At 46.2% G+C, this 24,286-nt stretch overlaps 1 protein-coding gene across 8 annotated transcripts in view; it reads right to left on the reverse strand.

Annotated features, from left to right (window-relative positions):
- The window catches only part of KCNAB2 (potassium voltage-gated channel subfamily A regulatory beta subunit 2), a 62,607-nt gene that overhangs the window by 11,668 nt on the left and 26,653 nt on the right, over positions 1-24,286 (reverse strand). For 7 of the 8 annotated variants that reach the window (XM_042478332.1, XM_042478326.1, XM_042478327.1 and 4 more), the window contains 6 exons: positions 5,262-5,305; positions 4,298-4,335; positions 3,953-4,032; positions 2,939-2,983; positions 2,473-2,517; positions 1,241-1,284 (listed from right to left, as the gene is read on the reverse strand). In XM_042478332.1, the coding sequence (XP_042334266.1) occupies positions 1,241-1,284; positions 2,473-2,517; positions 2,939-2,983; positions 3,953-4,032; positions 4,298-4,335; positions 5,262-5,305 (296 nt within the window). Of the gene's footprint in view, positions 1-1,240; positions 1,285-2,472; positions 2,518-2,938; positions 2,984-3,952; positions 4,033-4,297; positions 4,336-5,261; positions 5,306-6,996; positions 8,263-24,286 lie in introns of those variants that run through there. The other variant, XM_042478333.1, reaches the window with a different exon arrangement.

The following is a 24,286-nucleotide window of genomic DNA, read 5'->3' on the forward strand; positions in this document are numbered from 1 at the left end:
CACTCTATATAATCTATATTTTCCTTTCTCGTTTTAATATATCTTCCATTTTTCTGCTACTCTCCTCTCTGAGCTTTCATTTCACATTGATTTTATTGGTAGTTTCCCTTCAATCTTATTTAACTTAAACAAGCAAGTTAAACTTCTATTTCTCTCTTCCCTTTTCCTGTGTTGTTTTCCTTACTTTTTCCTTACTTTCATTCCTTCTGATTTTATTGAGTTAAATTTCTATCTATTCCCCATATCTTTTCCCAGCATTTAACTATTGTTATTATTATTAAGCTTTATTGATAAAGCGCTGTATATTTACACAGCGGCGTACGTACGATCAATTAAAACAGATAAAATAAAGCCGCCTGCGACATACATTCTAAGAAAATAATCTAACATAATACATATTAATTACACCTTAACATTCAAACAATAAAATATAGCAGACAACAGATTAAAATAACATTGGATAACCCTATTGGCGACCATTCTTCTTCAACTTTGTTTACTGCACTCGTATTAATTATAGCTGTCAAATCTATCCATCTCTCTTGTTTTGGAGCCAACCGTCTATACAGTTGGCCTCTATTTTTGGGGGGGATCCATTCCAGACCCGTGAAAACAGAGGCTTGCACATATTCAAGCCCCATAGGTTTGAATGGGGTGCGCCCCTGTGCATGCGTCCCAGGTGTGTGCACTGGACAGGTGAGCCATCGAAAATAGCGGAGGTTGCCCCTCCGTGGATTTTGAAGGGCGTGGATCTCAGATCCGCGCGTTAGGAGGGGCGACTGTATTTACAGTTTTACACTGAGCACCATAAACCCCTCGTTTTTAATTATGGTTGGATTAAAAAACCTTATTTACTTTAAGAGTGGTTGAATGATTTGTTCCTGGATGGAGGAATGGAAAAATAATGATGGCGGTGCCCCAACCTGGTTTTCCTATAACAGTGATGGTGAACCTTTTAGAGGCCGAGTGCCCAAACTGTAATCCAAAATCCACTTATTTATTGCAAAGTGCCATGTCCCTCTGGCTTTCTAGTAACAAACTCTGGCAAACTCTGTGCTGGGGCAATGGCACATGTGCCCACAGACAGGGCTCTGAGTGTTACCTCAGGCACGTGTGCCATAGGTTCGCCATCACTGCCCTATCATAGAATCATAGAGTTGGAAGAGACCACTAGGGCCATCCAGTCCAACCCCCTGCCATGCAGGAAATCCAAATCAAAGCATCCCCAACAGATGCTTACCTTCTATAATGTGCTTTCTTGAAAGTCCCCTCTCCGTCTCAGCTCTGGGAAGCAAAGAGAGACCCAAGGTTAACAGATGGAACCGGTGTCATTTTGACCTATGAAGTCCCCTATGGCTCAGGGACCGGATACTCGGTCTCTCCCCATAGGATAATCTCAGAAGGGACCCTTCTGTCCCATCCCTGTTGCAAGCAGGGGATGCAAGACAGGGCCTTCTCGGTGGCTGCCCTATAGATTCTGCAACTCCCTTCCTAGGGAGACCAGAACGGTCTGTGGTCCTTCCTTCGGCAGGCAAAACCCTGCAGGGATTTAATACAGGGAATTTGGAAAGAAAGAGCTGAAAAGTAAAACTAAACTATTTGCATCCTCTGGGGTTTGGTCCCAGGACCCCCAATGGGTAACAAAATCTGTGGATTCTCAAATGCCATTAAATACAACGGTGCAGTAAAAATGGTGTCCCTTATATGAAATGATAAAATTAAGGTTTGTTTTTGGAAACTATTTTCAAACCATGGGTGGCCAATTCCGCCAATGCAGAATCCATGGATACGGAGGGCTGGCTGCAATTGCTTTTTAAATCTTTTTACAGAGGGCCCTTGGTATCCGCCGGGGTTTGGTTCCAGGATCCCACCAAAATCTGTGGTTTCTCAAGCCCCGGAATACAATCGCAGAATAAAATGGTGTCTCTGATATAATATGGCAATATCAAGGTTTGATTTTTTGGAATGCACACACACACACACACACACATATATTTGAGCCATGGATAGTTGAATCCACGGATAAAAAATGTGTGGATACAGAGGGCCGACCGTAATTGCAGTTTACCATTTGGCACCCAGAGGATGCTATTCTCCTCCAAATACACCTTGCAACTTGTTCCATTTCCATCCTGCAAACCCACCCCATTTTTATAAAATTGCAAATGACCTTCCATCTATTTCAATTTTGTCAAATGGAGCTGGCATGGGACTCAAGGCTTTTGGGGGGACTTTCCATCCTGCTGTACATGCTCAATGGTTCACCTCTTTCCATTTGGTCTTGGAAAGGAGTCAACCGGTAACAATGTCCCAAAGGTACCCCAAACATCCCATTGACCAAGACCCCCTTCTGCAATGGGTCACGGCCTGTTCCTGTGTTCCTCCCTTTGCTCATGCGCGTCCCCCTTCCTCAACCTCCTTTCATTCTCACACAAACAGAATGCCACCTTAGTTTGTAAAAGGAATACATACTTTCCTCCCCAGAAGATTTTGGTCGTGATCACCAGGCTGGAGCGTCTGCAAGGAGACAAGGAGAGCATTTTTAAACAAGACATATCCCTGATCTTACCAGTTCCAGGACCAAAACAAATCCAGGTCGTCCACAATGCCAAAATCCCAAACATTTTGAGCTAGTGACCGTCAGGTATTTGCAAGACTGGAGAGAGACACAAGGATCTGTAAAACTGCAGTAAGCTTGGATGCCTTTCATTTTAGTTTCTCTCAAGCATCGTGATGTATATGCAAACAGAGGTTTTCCAAAATATGGATTATCTCTGGTCCCAAGCATTTAGGATAAGGGAGACTCAACCTGTATCAAGATACCGAGTTATATTTTCTAACCATTTCCAAAAGTTACATTTAAAGGTTGTTTCCAAAGGAACTTTTCAAGCCCCATAAAGCACATCGATGTGATGTATTTTGACACAAAAATGGTTACCTCCATCCTTTCTTCTTGATGATATTCCCTAATACAATCTCGGCCCTGGAAGAGAGAGAGAGGGAAAGAGAAATAGGCAGAATAATGCGGTCTCAGGTAAAAAACAGAGCAAGTTAGGCTTCTTTTGGGGAATTAATCACATGGGAAGCAACTTATAGTCTCTTTCCAAGGAGAATGGGAAGCAGAGGTTGGGGGAAAACCATTGGGATTCCAGTGCTCAGAATCCTTCAATAGTCATGATGGATGAGGGATTTGGGTGTTGTAGTCCAAAAAAGTATAATTTCTACGCTCCGGGTGGAAGGGCAAACCTATATATTGCCATGAACTCAAGGAAACTTTGGGTAAATCCTGTCTTTTATCCTCAGCACAACAGTTGACCACCTATTAGATATGGAAAAATAAAACTGGCCAGCTGACCAGTTTGAGAGAGACTTTAATTTGAATTCATTTGTGGATGAAGTTTTCTGCTATGTCGATCGGCATGTGAGTAACGGGGATACCTGCTTTGGGGTTTCGTTTGAAGTTTAAAGGACTTCTGTCCAAGGTATTGAAACGTCTCCTGTAAAATAAATTTGGTACCTTGGACTGCATTCCTCTAAAGCAGCAATTCCCAACCTGTGGGTTGCGACCCCTTTCGGGGTCGAAGGACCCTTTCACAGGGGTTGCCCAGGACCATCGGAAAACACATATTTCCGATGTTCTTAGGAAGCGAGACGAAAATAATTTTATGGTTGGGGTCACCACAAGATGAGGAACTGTATTAAAGGGTCGCGGCGTTAGGAAGGTTGCGATCCACTGCTCTAAAGTCCAAATTACCAACTGGAACAGAGTCCCATTGACACTGAGCCACCACTGGTTTGCCAAAATCTTCAGATCACTATATTCAGGATGGAAAGAACTTGACGTGATTTATTTAAAAAAGAAATGAATGTGGGAGAGATTGGAACGGATGGACTTCTTCATCCTAACTGTTGCGTGTTGAATCCCCGTTCAGCGATATGGAGGGAGACTTACTTCCCGGCTGCATAGACTTCGGCGGTGTCAAAGAGATTGATGCCGTTGTCGTAGGCCAGCGTCATCAACTGCTCTGCCATCTGTAACAAAAACCATTGTTGAGTTCCTCCAAAGGACATCCGTCACACTGCCAAAGTACAGCCTACCTTGCATCTCCTTTCAGCAAAAACAGGTTGGTCGCAAGAAATCGTAATTAAAATCAATCAATCAATCAATCAGAATTGACCGTCTGGCCATATTCCAAGAGAGGGGCGGTTGTGGCCACACATGGAAACCGGCCCTTGTATGTCCTGAATCGGCCCTAGAAGATCTGTGTGGCACGGAAACGAAAAAGCGAAGCCTTACCTCGTCCGTGATCTGTCCTCCAAATGTCACCCATGTGCCTGCAAGCCACAGAGAGAGAGACAAATAATACATAAGAGAGGAGAAGTGGATGAGAAGAGAAGCACAGGATTTGCACCGCAGGATGCACCCAAATCTACAGAGATGAAAATGAAAGGACATTGAGAAACTGGAGCCTTGTGTCCAAAGGAGGGCGACTAAAATGGTGAAAGGTCTGGAAACCATGCCCTACGAGGAACGCCTTAGGGAGCTGGGGATGTTTAGCCTGGAGAAAAGAAGGTTAAGAGGTGATCTGATAGCTCTGTTTAAATATTTGAAGGAATGTCATATTGAGGAGGGAGCAAGCTTGTTTTCTGCTGCTCCAGAGATTAGGACCTGGAGCAATGGATGCAAGCTGCAGGAAAAGAGATTCCACCTCAACATTAGGAGGAACTTCCTGACAGTAAGGGCTGTTCGACAGAGGAACACACTCCTTCCTTGGAGATTATGGCGGAGTCTCCTTCCTTGGAGGCTGTCTTTAAGCAGAGGCTGGATGGCCATCTGTCGGGGATCCTTTGATCTGGATTTCCAGCATGGCAGAATGGGGTTGGACTGGATGGCCCTTGCGGTCTCTTCCAACTCTATGATTCTATGAGAGGGTAGATTTGGTGAAGTGGCCTCCCTTGCATTAGACTGTCCACATCCATAGAACGGAAAAAACGCCACAGATTTCAGAGAAAAAGGACCAGGTCCAACCTCTCTGTATTCTCTAGAAACTTTAGCCGGGAACAAAGCATCTTCAAAATCCAAACCGGAGCAGCCTTGATTTCGACCCATTTATTTTTAATGCCAGGAGAGTCAATGCAGAGTGGACTCAAAGGAAACCTGAGCTTTGTGTGTGTGTGTTATGTCTTTGCGTCTAAGTGCAACGGGGCCTTGGAGCCAAACAATGTCTGAAGATAAGGATGGACGCTATCCCTCTGCTTACCTAAGCCAAGGCAGGAGACCCGCAGTCCTGACTTCCCAAGGTTTCTAGAAGAAGAAGAAGGAAAACATTTAAGGCCGGGATGCAAACACCTCTTAATAACAGGCAGACGCTATTGTCAGAAATAGATGCTGGCCGTCGGCGTTTTTTGCAGGGAGCAGATGTCGCTCTGGTTTCCCTCTGCTTTGCCTGTTTCTCCTCCAAACAAACAAATATAATAAAATACACAAATACAGTAAAGGGGGGGGGGGGAGAGATTAGGAAAAAGGAAACCACGTGCTGCTTTCATAACCACGGAGGATTCAAATGCAGGGAAAACCCCATTTTCGGATGGGTTGTAGACTCATTGCACAGATGGAAGGCAATTAGGAAGGCAAGCGGCAAACCCCGCTTAGTGTAAATAACTGTATTTCGCACAATGGAAGAGGGTTTAAGATGAAAGGTGCTTGGTTCTTGGGTTCTGCCAGGTTAGATTGCAATATTTAGGATCTCTTAGTACTTGGGTTGCATTGCAATACTTGGAACCCCTAAGTACTTGGGATGAATTGCAGTATTTGGGCATATTTCAATATTTCGGTATATATTTCAAATGCCAATGGAAAGGGTATATTTCAGAGGAAGGAACCAGCAAAACCATCTCTGTGCATTCTTTGCCTAAGAAAACCCTGTGAAATTCATGGGGTCACCATACGTCGATAGGAAATGTGAGGGCACACACACACACCAACACTATTGCACTGGCTTTATGGGACTCTTTTTGGTCCTAGAGATTAATTTAGCACAATTAAAAAATAAATATGCAAAAAAGATTGATAGGGTAATACGGGCACCATGTCTGGGAAACAAGGAGAAACCACTCGGAGAAATGCAAATAATAGGATCCACCATGCTGAAAAAAAGAGAGAATCCCAAACGCTGGATTTTAAAATCCATCTGACAGGAAGATGCAGCACTCGCCTTCAGGGGCAACCAGAGGTTGAGGTTGGTGTCACATCGCCCCAAGTCACCATAAGTCCCCACACGCCTGTCACTTCTCTGGACACAAATAATTTTTGGCGGTTCTGTCGCCTCTCAGCAGTTCCTAACCTTTTGCATGAAAGCGGACGGTTCCTAACCTTTCGCACCCATGCCTCACCCCGGCAGGGTAGAACGAGGGCAAAGGAGCTCATGGCTCAACCGCTTCCAGAAAGTTCTTTTGCATGGCAATGGGGACACTTCGTTCCAAAATCCTTGGAAATCGGGCTCCGGATTCTCGTACAAAGAATTAATGGGGTTTCTGTCTTCCTAATTTTGCACATGCAACCCAACCACCCCAGTTTGTTCTGTGATTATATGCGTCTGTGTATGGGTCAGTGTGGCATAATGGTTTTAGTGTTGGACTACAACTCTGGAGACCAGGGGTCGATTCCCAGCTCAGCCATGATTTGGATTTCCTGCATGGCAGGGAGTTGGACTAGATGGTCCTTGCGGTCTCTTCCAACTCTATTATTCTATGATTCTATGAAAGCCACTGGGCGAACCCTATCTGCACACATCTTGCCAAGAAAACCCTACAACAGATATGCCTTAGTGTCGCCATAAGCTGGAAATGACTGGAAGGCATACAACAACAACAACAACAACAACAACAACAACATAACTCCTTCTGCAAAGAATTAAGTTGCAAAGGTTTTATTCATTGCAAAAAAAGTTGCAATATTTGGGCAAGTGTTGGTTGCTTAGTGGTGCCTCTCCGTACCTGTATTTCATGCCCGGTTGTTTCGCGCTGGCTTCGCTGGCGGAGGGAGCGTTGTGCATGGAGAGTTGTCCAAGGCTCCGGGCCACCATGGCCACTGCCCTGAACCGGCCGCGGGCGCTGGGGCTGTTGGCATTCTGTCGGTTGAGACGGTCCTCAGTGCCCCGGCTCTTGATGTTGTGGTCCGAACATACAAAAGACACCTGCATGGTGTCGACGCTGGCTCAGCCTCTCTTCACACTGCCGTCTTTTGGGATGTTTCCGACCAGGAAGGAAAACAAAGAAGAAACCGTTTCCCCTGTTCCCCAAATTTGGAATTTCACGAAAAAGCTGCGCTTCAAGATCCCTTTTCCGGAAAACAAACCCGACACATAAATTGGGCAACAAAAATATCAGTGCAAAATTGTTGTCACCCCATTATGGAAGAAACCACTGATTCAGGTTGAATGGCGTCCCACTTGCAACTAGTTTGAAATATTTTCTCCCAAGGTTTAGGGGTAAAATTTGGCCAGTCCCAGGCTGGATTTCTCCTGTTCAATGCAATATCCACGGCTGTCTCTTCCTCCTGAAAGGATGAATTCCTTCGTGATTCCTCTCCCAGGAGTCCACAGAGATGTCACAAAGACTTTGGTGGATTCAAATCTCTTTGGAGAGCTGTCTGAATGGGGCTGGGAGATGGAGAAGGTTATGTCTGTGCCGCTTTCTCTGTCTGTGTTGTTCAGTATTGTTTCTCCATCGCTTGACTCTTCACAATAGGTGCTGGATTTTGTAAGCAACCAAGACAGCAATGCAATCCTAATTTTTAACAATCTTGCAGCCAGAGTCCTTGCTTCACCTCTTGTCTCTCTCCAGATGCATTCAGATTCCCAACTTTGGAAACCAGGAACAGCAAAGAGAATGCCAGGGCTGCAGAGGGTTCAGCTGAGAGGTGCTGGATTTTGGAAGCAACCAAACCAGCAATGCAACCCTAATTCCTTCTCAACCTACAGCCGGAGTCCTTGTTTCACCTCTTCTTTTTCTCCAGATGCGTTGAATTCTGAAACTTTTGGAAGCAACCAAACCAGCAATGCAACCCTAATTTCTTCTAATCCTGCAACCGGAGTCCCTGTTTTGTCTCTTCTCTTGCTCTCCAGAAGCATCTAATTCCCCAACTTTGGAAACTGTCGGTAGAAAAGAAAACGCCGGGGCTGCGGAGAGTTGAGCTGAGAGGCTGGCTGCCTTTGCATGCATGGATGCTCTGGGCTCTGAATGCCACAGTCTAGCTACGAAAGCATCCTTTCCGCCCCCCTGAAAATGCCCCCAGACTGCTCTCTTCCCTCCTCCTTGCGCCTTCCTCCTCCTCCTCCATCCACTGTCTTGAATGGTTGTACCAAATACAGGAAAGAAATTGCTAAATTTAGATGCCGGAAAAGCAAAGGGAGACCCCGTGGTCTCCTGGCACTGTCTGTCAAGAGCATCGCTGGGATGCTTGGAAGAAAGAAAGAAAGACAACAAAGAAAGAAAGATTTTGTGAGCCTCGGGGGAAGGAAAAAGCCCAAAGTGAGGGATGCGGGAGGCTCTGGAGCAGAAAAACCTCACATTTCTGAGCTCAAGGGAGAAGCAGGCAGAGTGACCTTAAATCAGAGCAAGGGAGAAGAGTGCCTTGTCTGGAGGGTGACAAGTCAAGGATCAGAAGAAACACTTTGCAAAGCATTGAGAAACAGTGACAAAACAAGGAACAAAGTTCTCTGCAGGTTGAGTTTCCCTTATCCAGAATTCTGAACTATTCCAAAAGCCAAAACTCTTTTTCATGGGTGGCTGAGATAGTGACACTTTTGCTTTCGGATGATTCGTCAGACACAAACTTTGTTCCATGAACAAAATGATTTTAAAAATACTGTGCATGAAATTACTACCTTCAGGCTGTAAGGTATACATGAATCCTCAGACGAGGGATTTTGGGAGTTGCAGATCCGATTGGCAATCTATAGAAGACCCACAGAATCAATATGATCGTGGCAAACACTGGTAGTGTGGCGTAGTGGTTTGAGTGTTGGACTACGACTCTGGAGACCAGGGTTCGATTCCCTGCTGGGCCATGAAACCCACTTTGGGCAAGTCACATTCTCTCAGCCTCAGGAGAAGGCCATGGCAAACCCACTGGGTGTCCTTGGGCAAATCACACTCTCTCAGCCTCAGAGGATGGCCATGGCAAACCTTGCCCACGAAAAACCTTAGGGTCGCCATAAGTCGGAAACAACTTGAAGGCATACAACAACAAGCTACAAAAAGTCCGAAAATGCAGTCCCATTCCCCCCCAAAAAGACACCCCACATCCCAGAGAAGCCCCAGTGCTCTTTGCCAAGAGCCACTGAGAAACTTGACCTTTAAGCGAAACGCCATGTGGATCGGGGGGGGGGGGGGAGATCACGGGGCAGTGAAACGAGACCCCCCTCTTTTCCCGGTGTGTCGGGTTCTCGATTCGTCACCGGCCTCCTTGGTTTGCCCTGCGAGACGCCCACGCAAAGAGGAATTAGCGCACGGCAACTGGCTCCCTGCAAAGCCGTTCTGCCCACTGGGCATGAGCTGCCACAGAGCATTTATTTCAATGTGGGGATCCTGGTTTGCAAATTGGAGGGGGGTCGGCGAGTAAGGAGGATGGAGACAGATGGAGAGGAAAGCCTTCTTTTAACCATTAAAAAATCAAAAACCTCTCCCTCGCCATCCCTCCGCCTCTGAGCTATTAGAGCTCCCCATTAGGAATCAGCATCATTGCAAAGGAAATTAGAGATCTGACGAATATTGCACAGATTTTTTATCAACAATTTACAAATCGGAGGGGAAGTAGGAATTGGGAGAGATGGGAGAAGAACGCCTTCTTTTAAAAATTAAAGAATCAAAAACCTTACTCTCCATCCGTCCATTTCTCAGCCCTATTATAAATCCGCATCATTGCAAAAAAATAGAGAGAGGGAAAGGGGTTTGACGAATATTGCACAGATTGGGTTTTCCTCTCTGCAAACGTGACACAGTTCCCAAGAGCCATCCTATTTTGATTTCAAATCTGCACGAATGAAGGGAAACCCTCCGGATGGTTAACATTTTGGGTTGTTGTTATTATTTTTTAAGGACACGAACAACAGCCCTGGTTGGTTTGGACCAAAAAACAAGGTCTGAAAGGAAAGGATGGGGAGCAGAGAAGGCAGCAGAGGTGGAAAGTGACTGAAAATGTGTTAGGAAACTCTGACCGGGAGAATCCTGGGAAGACGAGATTCTTCATGATTTAGGACTCATTCTGCACAACATTTTGGATCCTTTTCGTTATATGAAAAATACGACTTCGTGTGCAGATTAATAACATTTCTGGATAGAACTATCATTTGTGTACAGGAATGCTGCTCTCCGTAGAGAAAGGGCAATTTTCGGCAACAAAAATATCCCGTGGATGAGAAGAGAAGCACAGGATTTGCACTGCAGGATGCACCCAAATCTATGGAGATGAAAACGAGAGGGTAGATTTGGTGAAGTGGCCTCCCTTGCATTAGACCGTCCACATCCATAGAACGGAAAAACGCCACAGATTTTGTAGAGAACGGGTCCTGAACTGCAAAAAAGGCCTTGAGCAATGGTGCCGTTTCAAATTTTATGATTTCAAATCTTTCTGGATTACAATGCACAGAATCCCCAGCCCACCGACAGCGAGGATGATTGGAGGTTTAGTCTTGGCGGGTTTAGGAATAGTGGATTTAGAGCCAAACCTTTTGCAGTGTACCCAAAACAATGCTCCAAATGCTCTGAACTGGCTTGACCTTCCCCATCTCTTGAAAAATGCGCCTCCAACTTTTCGATTCATTAATTGATTTTCTTTAAAAAACACCATCCCAAAACGACACAGAATGACCGTCAAACGCTCCACGTTTCCTCCGACAGCCTACAGAGCCCTTAATCTGGGTGGCCAAATGTAATCCAGCTTAGTTTGGTTCTTGATTGCGGCTCAATTTGGAGACACACTCATGAACCACAAATACAGCCCCCCCCCCCCAAATATCCCAAAATGTGATGTCAGGATAAGAAACGAAGGCGGCCACAAATCTATCCACTGCTTGGGTTTGCGAAAGGGAAACAGCTGGTCCTTTCTAAATTTCTGGGGGGAGAATAATTTGCTGGAGGGGAGCGCTGATCCTAAAAGATTTTAAGAAGAAAAGAAGATCAAGAATAGCAGCAGAAGGAGGAGGAACTCTGAGAAGTTGTCGGAAACAGTGAAGTCAACATCTTAAGGGACTTTAAAGACCCCATCAATGATTAGACCATAAAAGAGAGCCATCGCCGTCTGAGTTTGATTTCCAGAAAATATTAGGATAGTTGAAGTCACTCATCGCTACTACATCCCTCCTTTCTGAGTGTATGGTCATCTGTTCTAGAAAGGCATCATTGTATACTGGTTTGACTGGGATTGTGGAGACTGGGGTCTAAATCCCCACTTGACCATGGAAACGCACCTTGGTTGAGACACACATTCTCAGCCCCAGAGAAAGACAACAAATCTCTGAACGAATCTTGCCAAGAAAATCCCATGAAGAGTCTAGTATATTAGCGAGAATCCTCAGATGAGGGATTTTAGGAGATGCAGTCCAAAAATTAGGTCCATTTCCCCCAAAGAAGACACCCCACGTCCCAGGGAAGCCCCACTGCTCTTTGCTAACTGCCGTGGGGAAACTTGACCTTAGGGTCGCTGTAAGTTGGGAATGGCTTGAAGACACACACCAGGAACAAACATCAGGCGTAACTGTGAAAGCATGGATGACGCAAGTGGCATTTCCAAGGGAGAAAGCGAGAAGGAAAAGGTTATGAAACATTGAGACCTACAAATTTGGGACCCTTGGGGAAAGTACACAATTGCAGTCCCAGGGGTGAGAGAGGCTCAGGGAGGAATCCCAAAGAGACTGGCAACATATCAGAATGAAATTGTCACAAAATCACAGTGACAAAAAGCAGCGCTGTTTGGAAGAGGGGCATCATTGTTGTTTTTCGTTGCTGTCAAGTCAACATTGGCTTTGGGCAACCTTAGAATCTTTGGCGCATTACAGACGGCCCAGAAGGGGCAGACTCGCGCCGCTGCTGGTTGCTGTGTCCGGGAACCGCAGCATCCAAACCACGCAGTTCCCGGATACAGCAAAGAAGGAGCGTGAAAATCACGCTCCTTCCTCGGCCCCGGAAGAGACGCCGCGAGGCGCTAGTCGCGCACTCACGGCATCACTTCTGCCACGCGACGTGCGGATGCAGAGTGTCTGGTATGTCAAAATGGTGGCGACCGTGTGGAACGGCCGCTGCCATTCTGACATAGTCATTACGCGCGAGGGGCAAGGCGCATCAGGAAGCGCCGCCCCTCATGCGCAATGACGGCGCCTCATGGGCCCATCTGTAACGCGTCATAGAATCATAGAGTTGGAAGAGACCGCAAGGGCCATCCAGTCCAACCCCCTGCCATGCAGGAAATCTAAATCAAAGCATCCCCGAGAGATGACCTTATGGAAGACAGACCTCCAAGTCACTCTATTTGCAAGACCCAACTCAGGTCTTGCAAACTTAGGGCTGTGACTTCCATGATGGAGTCTAACCACCTGAAATGCGGTCTCCATCTTTTCCTACTTTCCAACTTTCTACCTTTCTTACTTTCCAACTTCCTACATTTCTAACTTGTCCTACTTTCCAGTTTTCTACCTTTCCTACTTTCCACCTTTTCCAATCAGTATTGTCTTTCCCGTGACCCAATGGGTCTATTCTAGTCAGGACTGACAACAGCAATTCAGCTCCTTGCAATTCAGTTATTCTTTGCAGCTGCGGAGCCTCCTGGTGTGCTCCCAATCCCCAGCCTAGTTTTATATACAAGACAAAGAAAGAAAGAGAAAGAGAGATGAATAATATATCAAACCTCATTAGGTGCCAGTAACCCAACACTATTCTCAACATCCTTCGATCCATTAAAACTCATAAACAAAGTCCCTTGAAATATTCACAGCCGCCCCCCGCCCCCCCCGTGTCGGGACGCGGAAGGCCATGAAATATTCATGCCGTGCCACCTGGTTTCGTCCAGGGAGTCGATCCGTGGCCTCGGCGGGGTGCTGTCTATCTTGGGAGTCTCGCTCGCGAAAGGTGTGTCAGGTGTGCACACTTGTGTGCACGCACATGGGGGTGCCATGGATTTGCTGTGCCTTAATGAACAAGCCTTCCTGCCCGACCCTGGGCATCCAGGAGGGCGGTATGTTGGAATGATTTTATTGATTGATTGGTTGGTTGGACCCCATTGTCAGGAAAGTGGGGTTTGAGGGGGAGAATAATAATAGCAATATTAATTTTTAAGCCAAACTATGTTTTCTAGAAATCAGAATTCAACTGCAACTTACAAACTGTTGTCAGTAAACTATGTGCATGGCATTACAAGGAATTTTTGGATCTCCAAAGATTTGGGACGATGGCTCGGAACAGACGGGCCTTTGCGGCGCCCTTGTCACATGCGAGGGCTGCCTGGTGGACGGAGCGTCCACTCGCCCACCAGGCAGCCCTTGCATGTGACGAGGGCGCTGCAGCGTGCCCACCAGACACGATGCGTAACAGTGACGTTGCAGCTGCGCTGCCTCCAAATGTGGTGGCGCAGCTGTGACATCCCCGCGCCGTTGATGGTTCTTTGGGCCGGCGGAAGTGCGCCACAAAAAGGAGCCGCTTCCCAGTGCTCCTTTTTTGCTGCGCAGGAGCACCGCACAATTTGGTTGCTGCGGTGCTCCTGCGGAGCAAAGAGACGCACCGGAGACGCGCCTCTTTCTGGCAGTGTGTACCCCACCTATATCTATTAAGCGATAATAACGATAATGAGGAGGAGGAAGAGGATAATGGTGGAAAGGGACACTATGGTTACAGCATCAGATTTGCATTTCTAGTTCTTTGTTGGCTGATTTTCTTCATTTAAAACAAGGAAGGGCAATCGCTGGCAGTGCCAAGGCATGCTTCAACACCTCTCCAAGGAAACAAAACCTGCAAGCGTAAAGAGCTTCTGCTTTTTGCTTTGTCATGTGCAGATGATTGCCAAAGAAACGACAAAAATGTTCTGAGCATCGCACAACCCATTATACACACACACACACACACACACATTAAAACAACACTTTAAAAGACAATTAAAACACAGTTTTTAAAAATACAACATACATCTGTGTATTTACATAGCTATACTGATATTCCAACCGTATCTCCAGGAGTAAAGTGAGACCTTTAGCCTTGTTTGTTAGAGAGATCTGGTGCCCCAAGAAACTACAAATCCCAGGACGGATCCATAGCCGTGAAAGCTGTGTCAAACTACATTAATTTTGCAGCTCTGAGCACTAATTTCCTTAAGCACACTGTGCTTAATTAAAACAAACGGAGAAAAGTCTGAACCCTTATGGCTGGGTCAATGAAATGTCTTTGCAGCCACCTGGCACCTAACCGTTGCAATGGATGACTATAAATACCATCATCCCTCACTCATTTCCATTTTCAGGCAGAGCCTGCCCTCTTGTGGACTTTTGGTGGATGCTAGATGGTAGTCTACATACCTTTGCTACGCCGGATATGCTGGCCCTTTTCATTTCCAATTTGAGCACAGAACTTGGAAAGATCCCCATTGTGTGACTACCTTGACACAACAGGGCCATGGAAGAGTACTTGCAAAGAAATTATACCTCCATTTTCATATGGGGGAAAAGGGGGAATAACGTTGCAAAATTTACTATGGTCAACAAAAATCAGGTTGACAATTGTTACCCGGAGGACATTTTCTTTGGTTGCCCCCAAATTGTAGAATGACCCGCCGGAGGAGATTTGCTTTCTCACTTTCTTAAACGTCAGCAAAGGCCCGTCTCTTCCGGCAAGTCAACCCAGATGAGCTTAAAAAAACAATTTTAAAGTATTTTAAATTTTAAAATGCTTAATTTTAAATTAAAGTAATATGTGTTGGTTTTATATACTCTTTACAGTGGCATTATGGATCTTATTCCCTGTTGACTGCTTCAATCTACAAGGAGAGGTGGAGGCAGGTATATTATTATGATCATCATCATCATCATCATCATCATCATCATCATCATCATCATCATCCAGTCTCTTTGCCACGAGCCATTGAGAAACTTGACTTTAAGCGGAACGCCATGTGGATCGGGAGGGGGGGGGGGGGGAGATCACGGGGCAGTGAAAGAGACCCCCCTCTTTTCCGGTGTGTGGGTTCTCGATTCGTCACCGGCCCTCTTGGTTTGCCCTGCGAGACGCCACGCAAAGAGGGAATTAGCGCACGGCAACTGGCTCCTGCAAAGCCGTCTGCCCACTGGGCATGAGCTGCACAGAGCATTTATTTCAATGTGGGGGGATCCTGTGTTTGCAAATTGGAGGGGGGTCGGCGAGTGAGTAAGGGGTGGAGACAGATGGAGAGGAAAGCCTTCTTTTACCATTAAAGAATCAAAAACCTCTCCCTCGCGTCCCTCCGCCTCTGAGATATTAGAGCTCCCCTTAGGATCGCATCATTGCAAGGAAATTAGAGATCTGACATATTGCACAGATTTTTATCAACATATTGCAAATCGGGAGGGGAAGTAGGATGGGAGAGATGGGGAAGAAGAACGCCTTCTTTAAAAATTAAAGAATCAAAACCTACTCTCATCCGTCCATTTCTCAGCCCTATTATAAATCCGATCATTGCAAGAAAAATAGAGAGAGGGAAAGGGGTTTGACGAATATTGCACGATTGGGGTTTTCCTCTCTGCAAACGTGACGCAGTTCCCAAGAGCCATCGTATTTTGATTTTCAAATCTGCACGAATGAAGGGAACCTCCGCGATGTTAACATTTTGGGTGTTGTTATATTTTTTAAGGACACGCAACACAGCCCTGGTTGGTTTGGCAACAACAAGGTCTGAGGAAAGGATGGGGCAGCAGGAAGGCAGCAGAGGTGGAAAGGACTGAAAATGTGTTTAGGAAAACTTGACCGGGAGATCTGGAGACGAGTTCTTCATGATTAGGACTCTTCTGCCACAAATTTTGGATCCTTTTCGTTATATGAAGAAATACGACTTCGTGTGCAGATTAATAGCATTTCTGGAATAGAACTATCATTTGTGTACCGAGATCTGCTCTCTGTAGAGAAAGGGCAATTTTCGGCAACAAAAATATTCCGTGGATGAGAAGAGAAGCACGGATTTGCACTGCAGGATGCACCCAAATCTATGGAGTGGAAAACGAGAGGGTAGATTTGGTGAGTGGCCTCCCTTGCATTAGACCGTCCACATCCATGAACGGAAAAAACGCACAGATTTTTTAGAGAACGGGTCCGAACTGCAAAAAAGGCCTTGAGCAATGGTGCCGTTTCAAATTTATGATTTCAATCTTTGATTACAATGCACAGAATCCACCAGCCCACCGACAGCGAGGATGATTGGAGGTTAGTCTTGGCGGGTTTAGGATAGTGGATTTAGAGCCCAACCTTTGGTGTACCCAAAACAATGCTCCAAATGCTCTGAACTGGCTTGACCTTCCCCATCTCTTGAAAAATGCGCCTAAACTTTCGTTCATTAATTGTTTTTCTTTTTTAAAACCACCATCCCAAAACTACACAGATGACATCAAACATCCACGTGTTCCTCCGACAGCCTACAGAGCCCTTAATATGGGTGGCCAAATGTAATCCGCTTAGTTTGGTTCTTGATTGCGGCTCAATTTGGAGACACACTCATGAACCACAAATACAGCCCCCCCCCCCCCCAATATCCCAAAAGTGAGTCAGGATAAGAACGAAGGCGGCCACAAATCTATCCGCTACTTGGGTTTGCGAAAAGGAAACAGCTGGTCCTTTCTAAATTTCTGGGGGGGGAGAATAATTTGCTGGAGGGAAGCGGTATCCTAAAAGATTTTAGAAGAAAAGAGATCCAGAATAGCAGCAGAAGGAGGAGGGAACTTGAGATTGTCGGAAACAGGAAGTCAACATCTTAAGGGGATTTAAAGACCCCATCAATGATTAACATAAAGAGAGCATCGCCGTTGAGTTGATTTCCAGAAAAATTAGGATAGTTGAAGTCACTCATCGCTACTACATCCCACTTCTGAGTGTATGGTCATCTGTTCTAGAAAGGCCATTGTATCTGGTTTGACTGGGATTGTGGAGCTGGGGTCTTCATCCCCACATTGACCATGGAAACGCACCTTTCTCAGCCCAGAGAAAGACAACAAATCTCTGAACGAATATTGCCAAGAAAATCCCATGAAGAGTCTAGTATATTAGCGAGAATCCTCAGATGAGGATTTTAGGAGATGCAGTCCAAAATTAGGTCCATTTCCCCAAAGAAGACACCCCGCTCCCAGGGAAGCCCCACTGCTCTTGCCAACTGCCGTGGGGAAACGTGACCTTAGGGTCGCTGTAAGTTGGGAATGGCTTGAAGACACACACCAGCAACAAACATCAGGCGTAACTGTGAAAGCATGGATGACGCAAGTGGCATTTCCAAGGAGAAAGCGAGAAGGAAAAGGTTATGAAACATTAAGACCTACAAATTTGGGACCCTTGGGGAAAGTACACCATTGCAGTCCCAGGGGTGAGAGGTAGGGAGGAGGAATCCCAAAGAGACTGGCAACATATCAGAATGAATTGTCACAAAATCACAGTGACAAAAAGCGCGCTGTTTGGAAGAGGCGCATCATTGTTGTTTTCTTGCTGTCAAGTCAACGTGGCTTTGGGCAACCTTAGAATCTTTGGGCATACGGAAGCCCAGAGGGCAGACTCGGCGTGCTTGGTTGCTGGTCCGGGAACCACAACATCCAAACCGCAGTTCGGACACAGCAAGAAGGAGCGCGAAACAGCGCTCTTCCTCGGCCCGGAAGAGACGCGCGGGCACTAGTCGCGCACTCACGGCATCACTTCTGCCACGCGACGTGCGGGATGCAGTGTCTGGTACGTCAAAATGGTGGCAACGTGTGGAACGGCGCTGCATTCTGACATAGTCATTACGCGCGGGGGCAAGGCGCATCAGAAGCGCCGCCCCTCATGCGCAATGACGGCGCTCATGGGCCCGTCTGTAACGCGTCATAGAATCATAGAGTTGGAAGAGACCGCAAGGGCCATCCCGTCCAACCCGCCATGCAGGAAAATTAAATCAAAGCATCCCCGAGAGGATGACTTATGGAAGACAGACCTCCAAGTCACTCTATTTGCAAGACCCAACTAGGTCTTGCAAACTTAGGGCTGTGACTTCCATGATGGGTCTAAACATGAAATGCGGTCTCCATCTTTTCCTACTTTCCAACTTTCTACCTTCTTACTTTCAACTTCCTACATTTCTAACTTGTCCTACTTTCCAGTTTTTACCTTTCCTACTTTCCCCTTTTCCAATCAGTATTGTTTTCCCGTGACCCAATGGGTCTATTCTAGTCGGACTGACAACCGCAATTCAGCTCCTTGCAATTCAGTTATTCTTTGCAGCTGCGGAGCCTCCTGGTGTGCTCCCAATCCCAGCTAGTTTTATAACAAGACAAAGAAGAAGAAAGAGAAAGAGAGATGAATAATTATCAACCTCATTAGGTGCCAGTAACCCCACACTATTCTCAACATCCTTCGTCCATTAAAACTCATAAACAGAGTCCTTAAATATTACAGGCCCCCCGCCCCCGTGTGGACGCGGGAAGGCCATGAATATTCATGCCGTGCCACTGGTTTCGTCCGGGAGTCGATCCGTGGGCCTCGGCGGGGTGTGTCTATCTTGGGAGTCTCGCTCGCAAAAGGTGTGTCAGGTGTGCACACTGTGTGGCAAGCACATGGGGTGCCATGGATTTGCTGGTGCCTTAATGAACAAGCTTCCTGCCCGACCCCGGGCATCCAGGAGGGCGGTATGTTGGAATGATTTTATTGATTGATTGGTTTGTTGGACCCCCTGTCAGGATGGGGTTCAGGGGGAGATAATAATAGCATTTAATTTTTAAGTCAAACTATGTTTTTCTAGAAACTCAGAATTCAACTGCGACTTACAAACTGTTGTCAGTAAACTATTGTGCATGGCATTCAAGGAATTTTGGATCTCCAAAGATTTGGGGACTAGGCCCGGAACGACGGGCCTTTGGGGTTGCCCTTGTCACATGCGAGGGCTGCCTGGTGGACGGAGCATCCACTCGCCCACCAGGCAGCCCTTGCATGTGACGAGGGCTGCAGTTGCGGTGCGCCACCAGACACGGTGCGTAAACAGTGACGTTGCACTGTCGTGCCTCCAAATGTGGGCGGCCGTGTGACATCCCCGCACCGTTGATGGTTCTTTGGGCCGGCGAAGTGCGCACAAAAAGGAGCCGCTTCCCAGGCTCCTTTTTTGCTGCGCAGGAGGCCGCACAATTTGGTTGCTGCGGTGCTCCTGCGGAGCAAAGAGACGCACCGGAGACACGCCTCTTTCTGGTGGTGTGTACCCCGCTATCTATTACGATAATAACGATAAGGGAGGAGGAAGAGGATAATGGTGGAAGGGACACTATGGTTACAGCATCAATTTGCATTTTAGTTCTTTTTGGCTGATTTTCTTCATTTAAAACAAGGGGGGCAATCACTGGCAGTGCCAAGGCCTGTCACACACCTCTCCAAGGAAACAAAACCTGCAGAGTAAGAGCTTCTGCTTTTTGCTTTGTCATGTGCAGCTGATTGCCAAAAAACGACAAAAATGTTCTGAGCATCGCACAACCCATTATCCACACACACACACACTAAAAACAACACTTAAAAGACAATTAAAACACAGTTTTAAAATACAACATACATCTGTGTATTTACCTAGCTATACTGTATTCCAACCGTATCTCCAAGAGTAAAGTGAGACCTTTAGCCTTGTTTGTTAGAGAGATCTGGTGTCCCAGAAAATAACAAATCCCAGGACGGTCCATAGCCGTGAAAGCTGTGTCAAACTGCATTAATTTTGCAGCTTGAGCATACTTTCCTTAAGCACACTGTGCTTAATTAAAACCAATGGAGAAAAGTCTGAACCCTTATGGCTGGGTCAATGAAATGTCCTTGCAGCCACCTGGCACCTAACGTTTGCAATGGATGACTATAAATACCATCATCCCTCAATCCTTTCCATTTGCAGGCAGAGCCTGCCCTCTTGTGGACTTTTGGTGGATGCTAGATGGTAGTCTACACCTTTGCTACGCCGATGATATGCTGGCCCTTTTCATTTCCAATTTGAGCACAGGTTGAAAGCCAGAACTTGGAAAGATCCCCATTGTGTGACATACCTGACACAACAGGGCCATGGAAGAGTACTTGCAAAGAAATTTACCTCCTTTTCATATGGGGGAAAAGGGGGAATAACGTTGCAAAATTACTCGTCAACAAAATCAGTTGACATTGTTACCCGGAGGACTTTCTTGGTTGCCCCCAATTGTAGAATGACCGCCGAGGAGATTTGCTTTCTCACTTTCTTAAACGTCAGCAAAGGCCCGTCTCTTCGGACAGTGACCCAGATGAGCTTAAAAAACAATTTTAAAGTTTTTAAATTCAAATGCTTTATTTTAAATTAAAATAATATGTGTTGGTTTTATATACAGTGGTACCTCGGGATACGAATTACCCGCTTACGAATTTTTCGGGACGAATAATCCATAGGGATTTATTGTTTCGGGTTACGAACGTTTTTTGGGTTACGAAAAACGCGGCGCGTTTTTAAATGGAGCGCGGCGGAGCCGCGGCTTTTTTCCCCATTCGCTATGGCAATTGGGGTTACGAAGGTTTTTCGGATTACGAATTAGCCGCGGAATGAATTAATTTCGTCCCAGGGAGCACTTATCTTTACAGTGGCATTGGATTATTCCCGTTGACTGCTTCAATCTACAAGGGTGGAGGCAGGTATATTATTATGTCCTCATCATCATCACTCATCATCATCATCATCATCATCATCATCATCATCTCATCTCTTAAAGGAACTAAGCCTCCCACAGGAATCTGACTCGATCCTGGCCTCTGAGGGGAAGAGAGGGTGGGCAAAGGGCCTTCCCTAATCAGGCCTAATCAGTAAGAAGAGGGCGCTCCCTCCAGTCTTGTTTAAATGTTTGAAGGGATGTCATATTGAGGAGGAGCAAGCTTGTTTTCTGCTGCTCCAGGAATAGGACACAATGGGCAATGGATGCAAGCTGCAGGAAAGGAGATTCCACCTCAACGTTAGGAGGAAACACGAGAGTAAAGGGGTGTCCGACCGTGGAACCCACTCCTTCCTCGGAGTGTAGTGGAGTCTCCTTCCTGGAGGTCTTTAAACGAGCTGGATGGCCAACTGTCAATGGGATACTTTGTTTGGATTTCCTGCATGGCAGAATGGGGTTGACTGGGTGTGGCCCTGCGGTCTCTTCCAACTCTATGATTCTAGTCCATCTGCCTGGTCAGGCATCAGAGGGAAAGGATCTGCTGGACTTTTCCCCTTCCCCACCCCATTCCCTTCTCTCTTGTGTCCTGTCTCTTTAGATTGTAAGTGCTCTGTGCCTTTTTGCTGAAGAGCGGGGTATAAGTATAAATATAAATAAATAATACTTGGTTCCCATTTTTAAGAACTGCATGTCAAAAAATGGAGCCCAACTAGCAGTATTAATATATTATAGAAGTTCTAGTTAATACTGATATGTGAGAAACGCACACATGTGTATATATGTTTTATTTATACTTATAGGTGATGCAAAATGTATGTACACACATGGTCTTCTTATTTACTGTTACGTAGATTGCAATTATTTTATTTTGGGGGTCAATAGAAAAACTGATATGTTTATCATTGCTGAAATTACATATCAGGTTTCCTTGGTTGGATACAAGGTTCGTATCTTAAGTCCACCTTGCAAAAGAGATCTGGGGGGAAATGGAGTTAGGATTTTCTGCTCAGTGCAGAGCTTGGCAAACTCTTTCTGGATGGGGTACCAATTTGGGGGGAAATAATGCATCCTGTTTCGCTGTGGAGAAGGATGCCAAAATGCAAGGGGCGCCGCAGGCGAAGGACGGAAGGGTGGAGCGAAGGACGGCGTTGCTTACCGATACCTCATGCCGGTCTTTGGGCAGTGCATTCCTCCAGGAGAGTCCGTGCAACGGAGGAACTCTTCCCTAACCCTGGCCTGGGGGGCACGGACATCCCTGAGACGTTGTAGCTCCACCGCATCCGTCGGCTGGATCTGGTGGAGGCCCCATTCGGAATGGCACCGGCTGGGACACTCGGAGACTCCGCTGTACGTCATGGACAGCCTGGCGCTGCCAGAGGCGGGGATCGTGGCGTTCCAGATGTTAAAGAGGGGTCGCACCTAGGACAACGGGACCCTCCCTTCCTATCCCCGGACAGCTGACATTGCAAACATTGCACCCTGGTTGCCAACTACTGACCATCAACTGCTGTAAAACATTGCACCCCAACCATTGCAAACATTGCACCACATGAAGGATGGAAATAATGCACCACCGTAGCGAGTCCTTGTTGCTGCTCAGAGTATGCAGACTCTTAGAGTCAAATTAGGAAGATGGAAAAATACAATCTCTCTGCTTGCAGGAGTTGCATAGAACCTGAGTTGTGAAACTAGTTGGATGGAGAGTTTGTTTACTAAGTTAAGGACTGTTTACTGCATATCGGTTACTGAATTTGGAGAAAATCTCCGGGGAGGGACCCTGGCGCAACCGCAAACAGCTGACCGCTGGAACCTGGATGACCCTCCACTTTGCAGCTTTGGTTTGCAGATTTGATTACATGTTTTCTCTGGGAATCTCTAGTCCACCAGCATGGCCCAATGTCTGATGAAAATCCTGCTAGTTGATTCCTACAGGAACGCTTCCCTAGGCATTTGTAGGTCCCTAGCAGACTCTATGGTCAGCTTCCCATGGAAAAAGGAATGGATGATTAGAAGGATGAGAGCACCTAAGGCTGCATCTGCATTGCATAAATGCAGGTTGATGCTGCTTTAACGGCCCTGGCCCATGCTTGGAATCCTGGGATTTGTGGTTGTGTAGCACCAGAGCTCGCTCAGAGAGGAAGGCAAAATTCTCACAAAACTGGCATTCACAGATCCCACAGCATTCAGCCATGGCAGTTAAAGCGCTAAATCAGGGACAGAGATACACTTTTGCTGTTTAAGGGATTTTTTCGCCTTTCGTTCCTCTCAACCTAATAATCCCTGTCGTTCCTCCATTAAAATTATGTGTATTTTAAAGGCAGCTTTAATTTATGGTAGCATGCAGCGGTAAAGGACAGGTTTCAACGAAGGGAAACTCGCCATGCCTTTGACCGTTTGTTCCAAAGGGTTATGCGCAGAATGTGGAGGGTAGCGCCGTGTGTGTCCCATATTTGTGGGGTGGCAAATCTGCTCTGGGTTTTTAAAGGGGCTATCCCAAAGTGCTGGACAACTTCAGACTAGGTTCCAGGTGGATTCACACTAGACATAATTGGAAGCCACAGCCACCGCTGCAAGAGGAGGTCCAAAATCTTGCTCAAAGCGAGTCGACGTTCTGCGTTTTCAAAGCTTGCATTCTGTTGGCACCAAGTCTGGACACCAAAGATTTCCTCTGGAATACCGATCGCTTCAGGGTGCGACAAAACTAACAACTCCACATCCTCACTGGGCAACAAACCACAAATTAACTGGAAAAGCTCACGCCAAGAAGGCCAAATCAGGGTCCTGATCTTCCTCCAACACCCTCCAAAAAGCATCTCCAGATGTAAGCAACACATTTTAAACGCCGGAGGAATTGGGGAACAGAGGGACCGATGGGGAAAAGAGGTATACAAGCCAACACATACACACAAAGACACACAAAGCAAGGGAGCATAAGCAAAACAAAAAAGCCAAAGCCAGTCATGTTTCTTGTTGACTTCTAAGGTTGCATTGCCCTTCACAAAAGTTCTCAAGCAAATAGTCTTCTGAAAGGAGCCTGGTTTTTGGGGACTACATTTCCCAATCCCCCTTCCCCATCTCAACTCAGTAATTATGTTACTTGTTGTAATAAGAAGAATTTTGCAAGTTTTATACCCTTTCTTAGCACGAGGAAATAACAAACTTTCCAAGTTATTTCCCTCGTCGTTTTCGTCACTGCAAGTGCAATGGCAGTCGGTGACTTTTTCAACACAGTGATAAGAGGGAGAAAGGATTCTACTTAAGGAAACTTCCCCAGGTCTGTCCTGGGCTGTTTTTTGCTATGGAGTAATAAAATAAAATGACTTCCAGGTATGAATTTTGGTCTTAGGGAAAAAAACGGGGTCCAGCTTTGTTGTCGTACCCATCATTTTGCAAAAAAGAGCAAAATCCTT

This window comes from Sceloporus undulatus, chromosome 7, assembly GCF_019175285.1.
Source record: "Sceloporus undulatus isolate JIND9_A2432 ecotype Alabama chromosome 7, SceUnd_v1.1, whole genome shotgun sequence".
Taxonomy (NCBI): Eukaryota; Metazoa; Chordata; class Lepidosauria; order Squamata; family Phrynosomatidae; genus Sceloporus; species Sceloporus undulatus.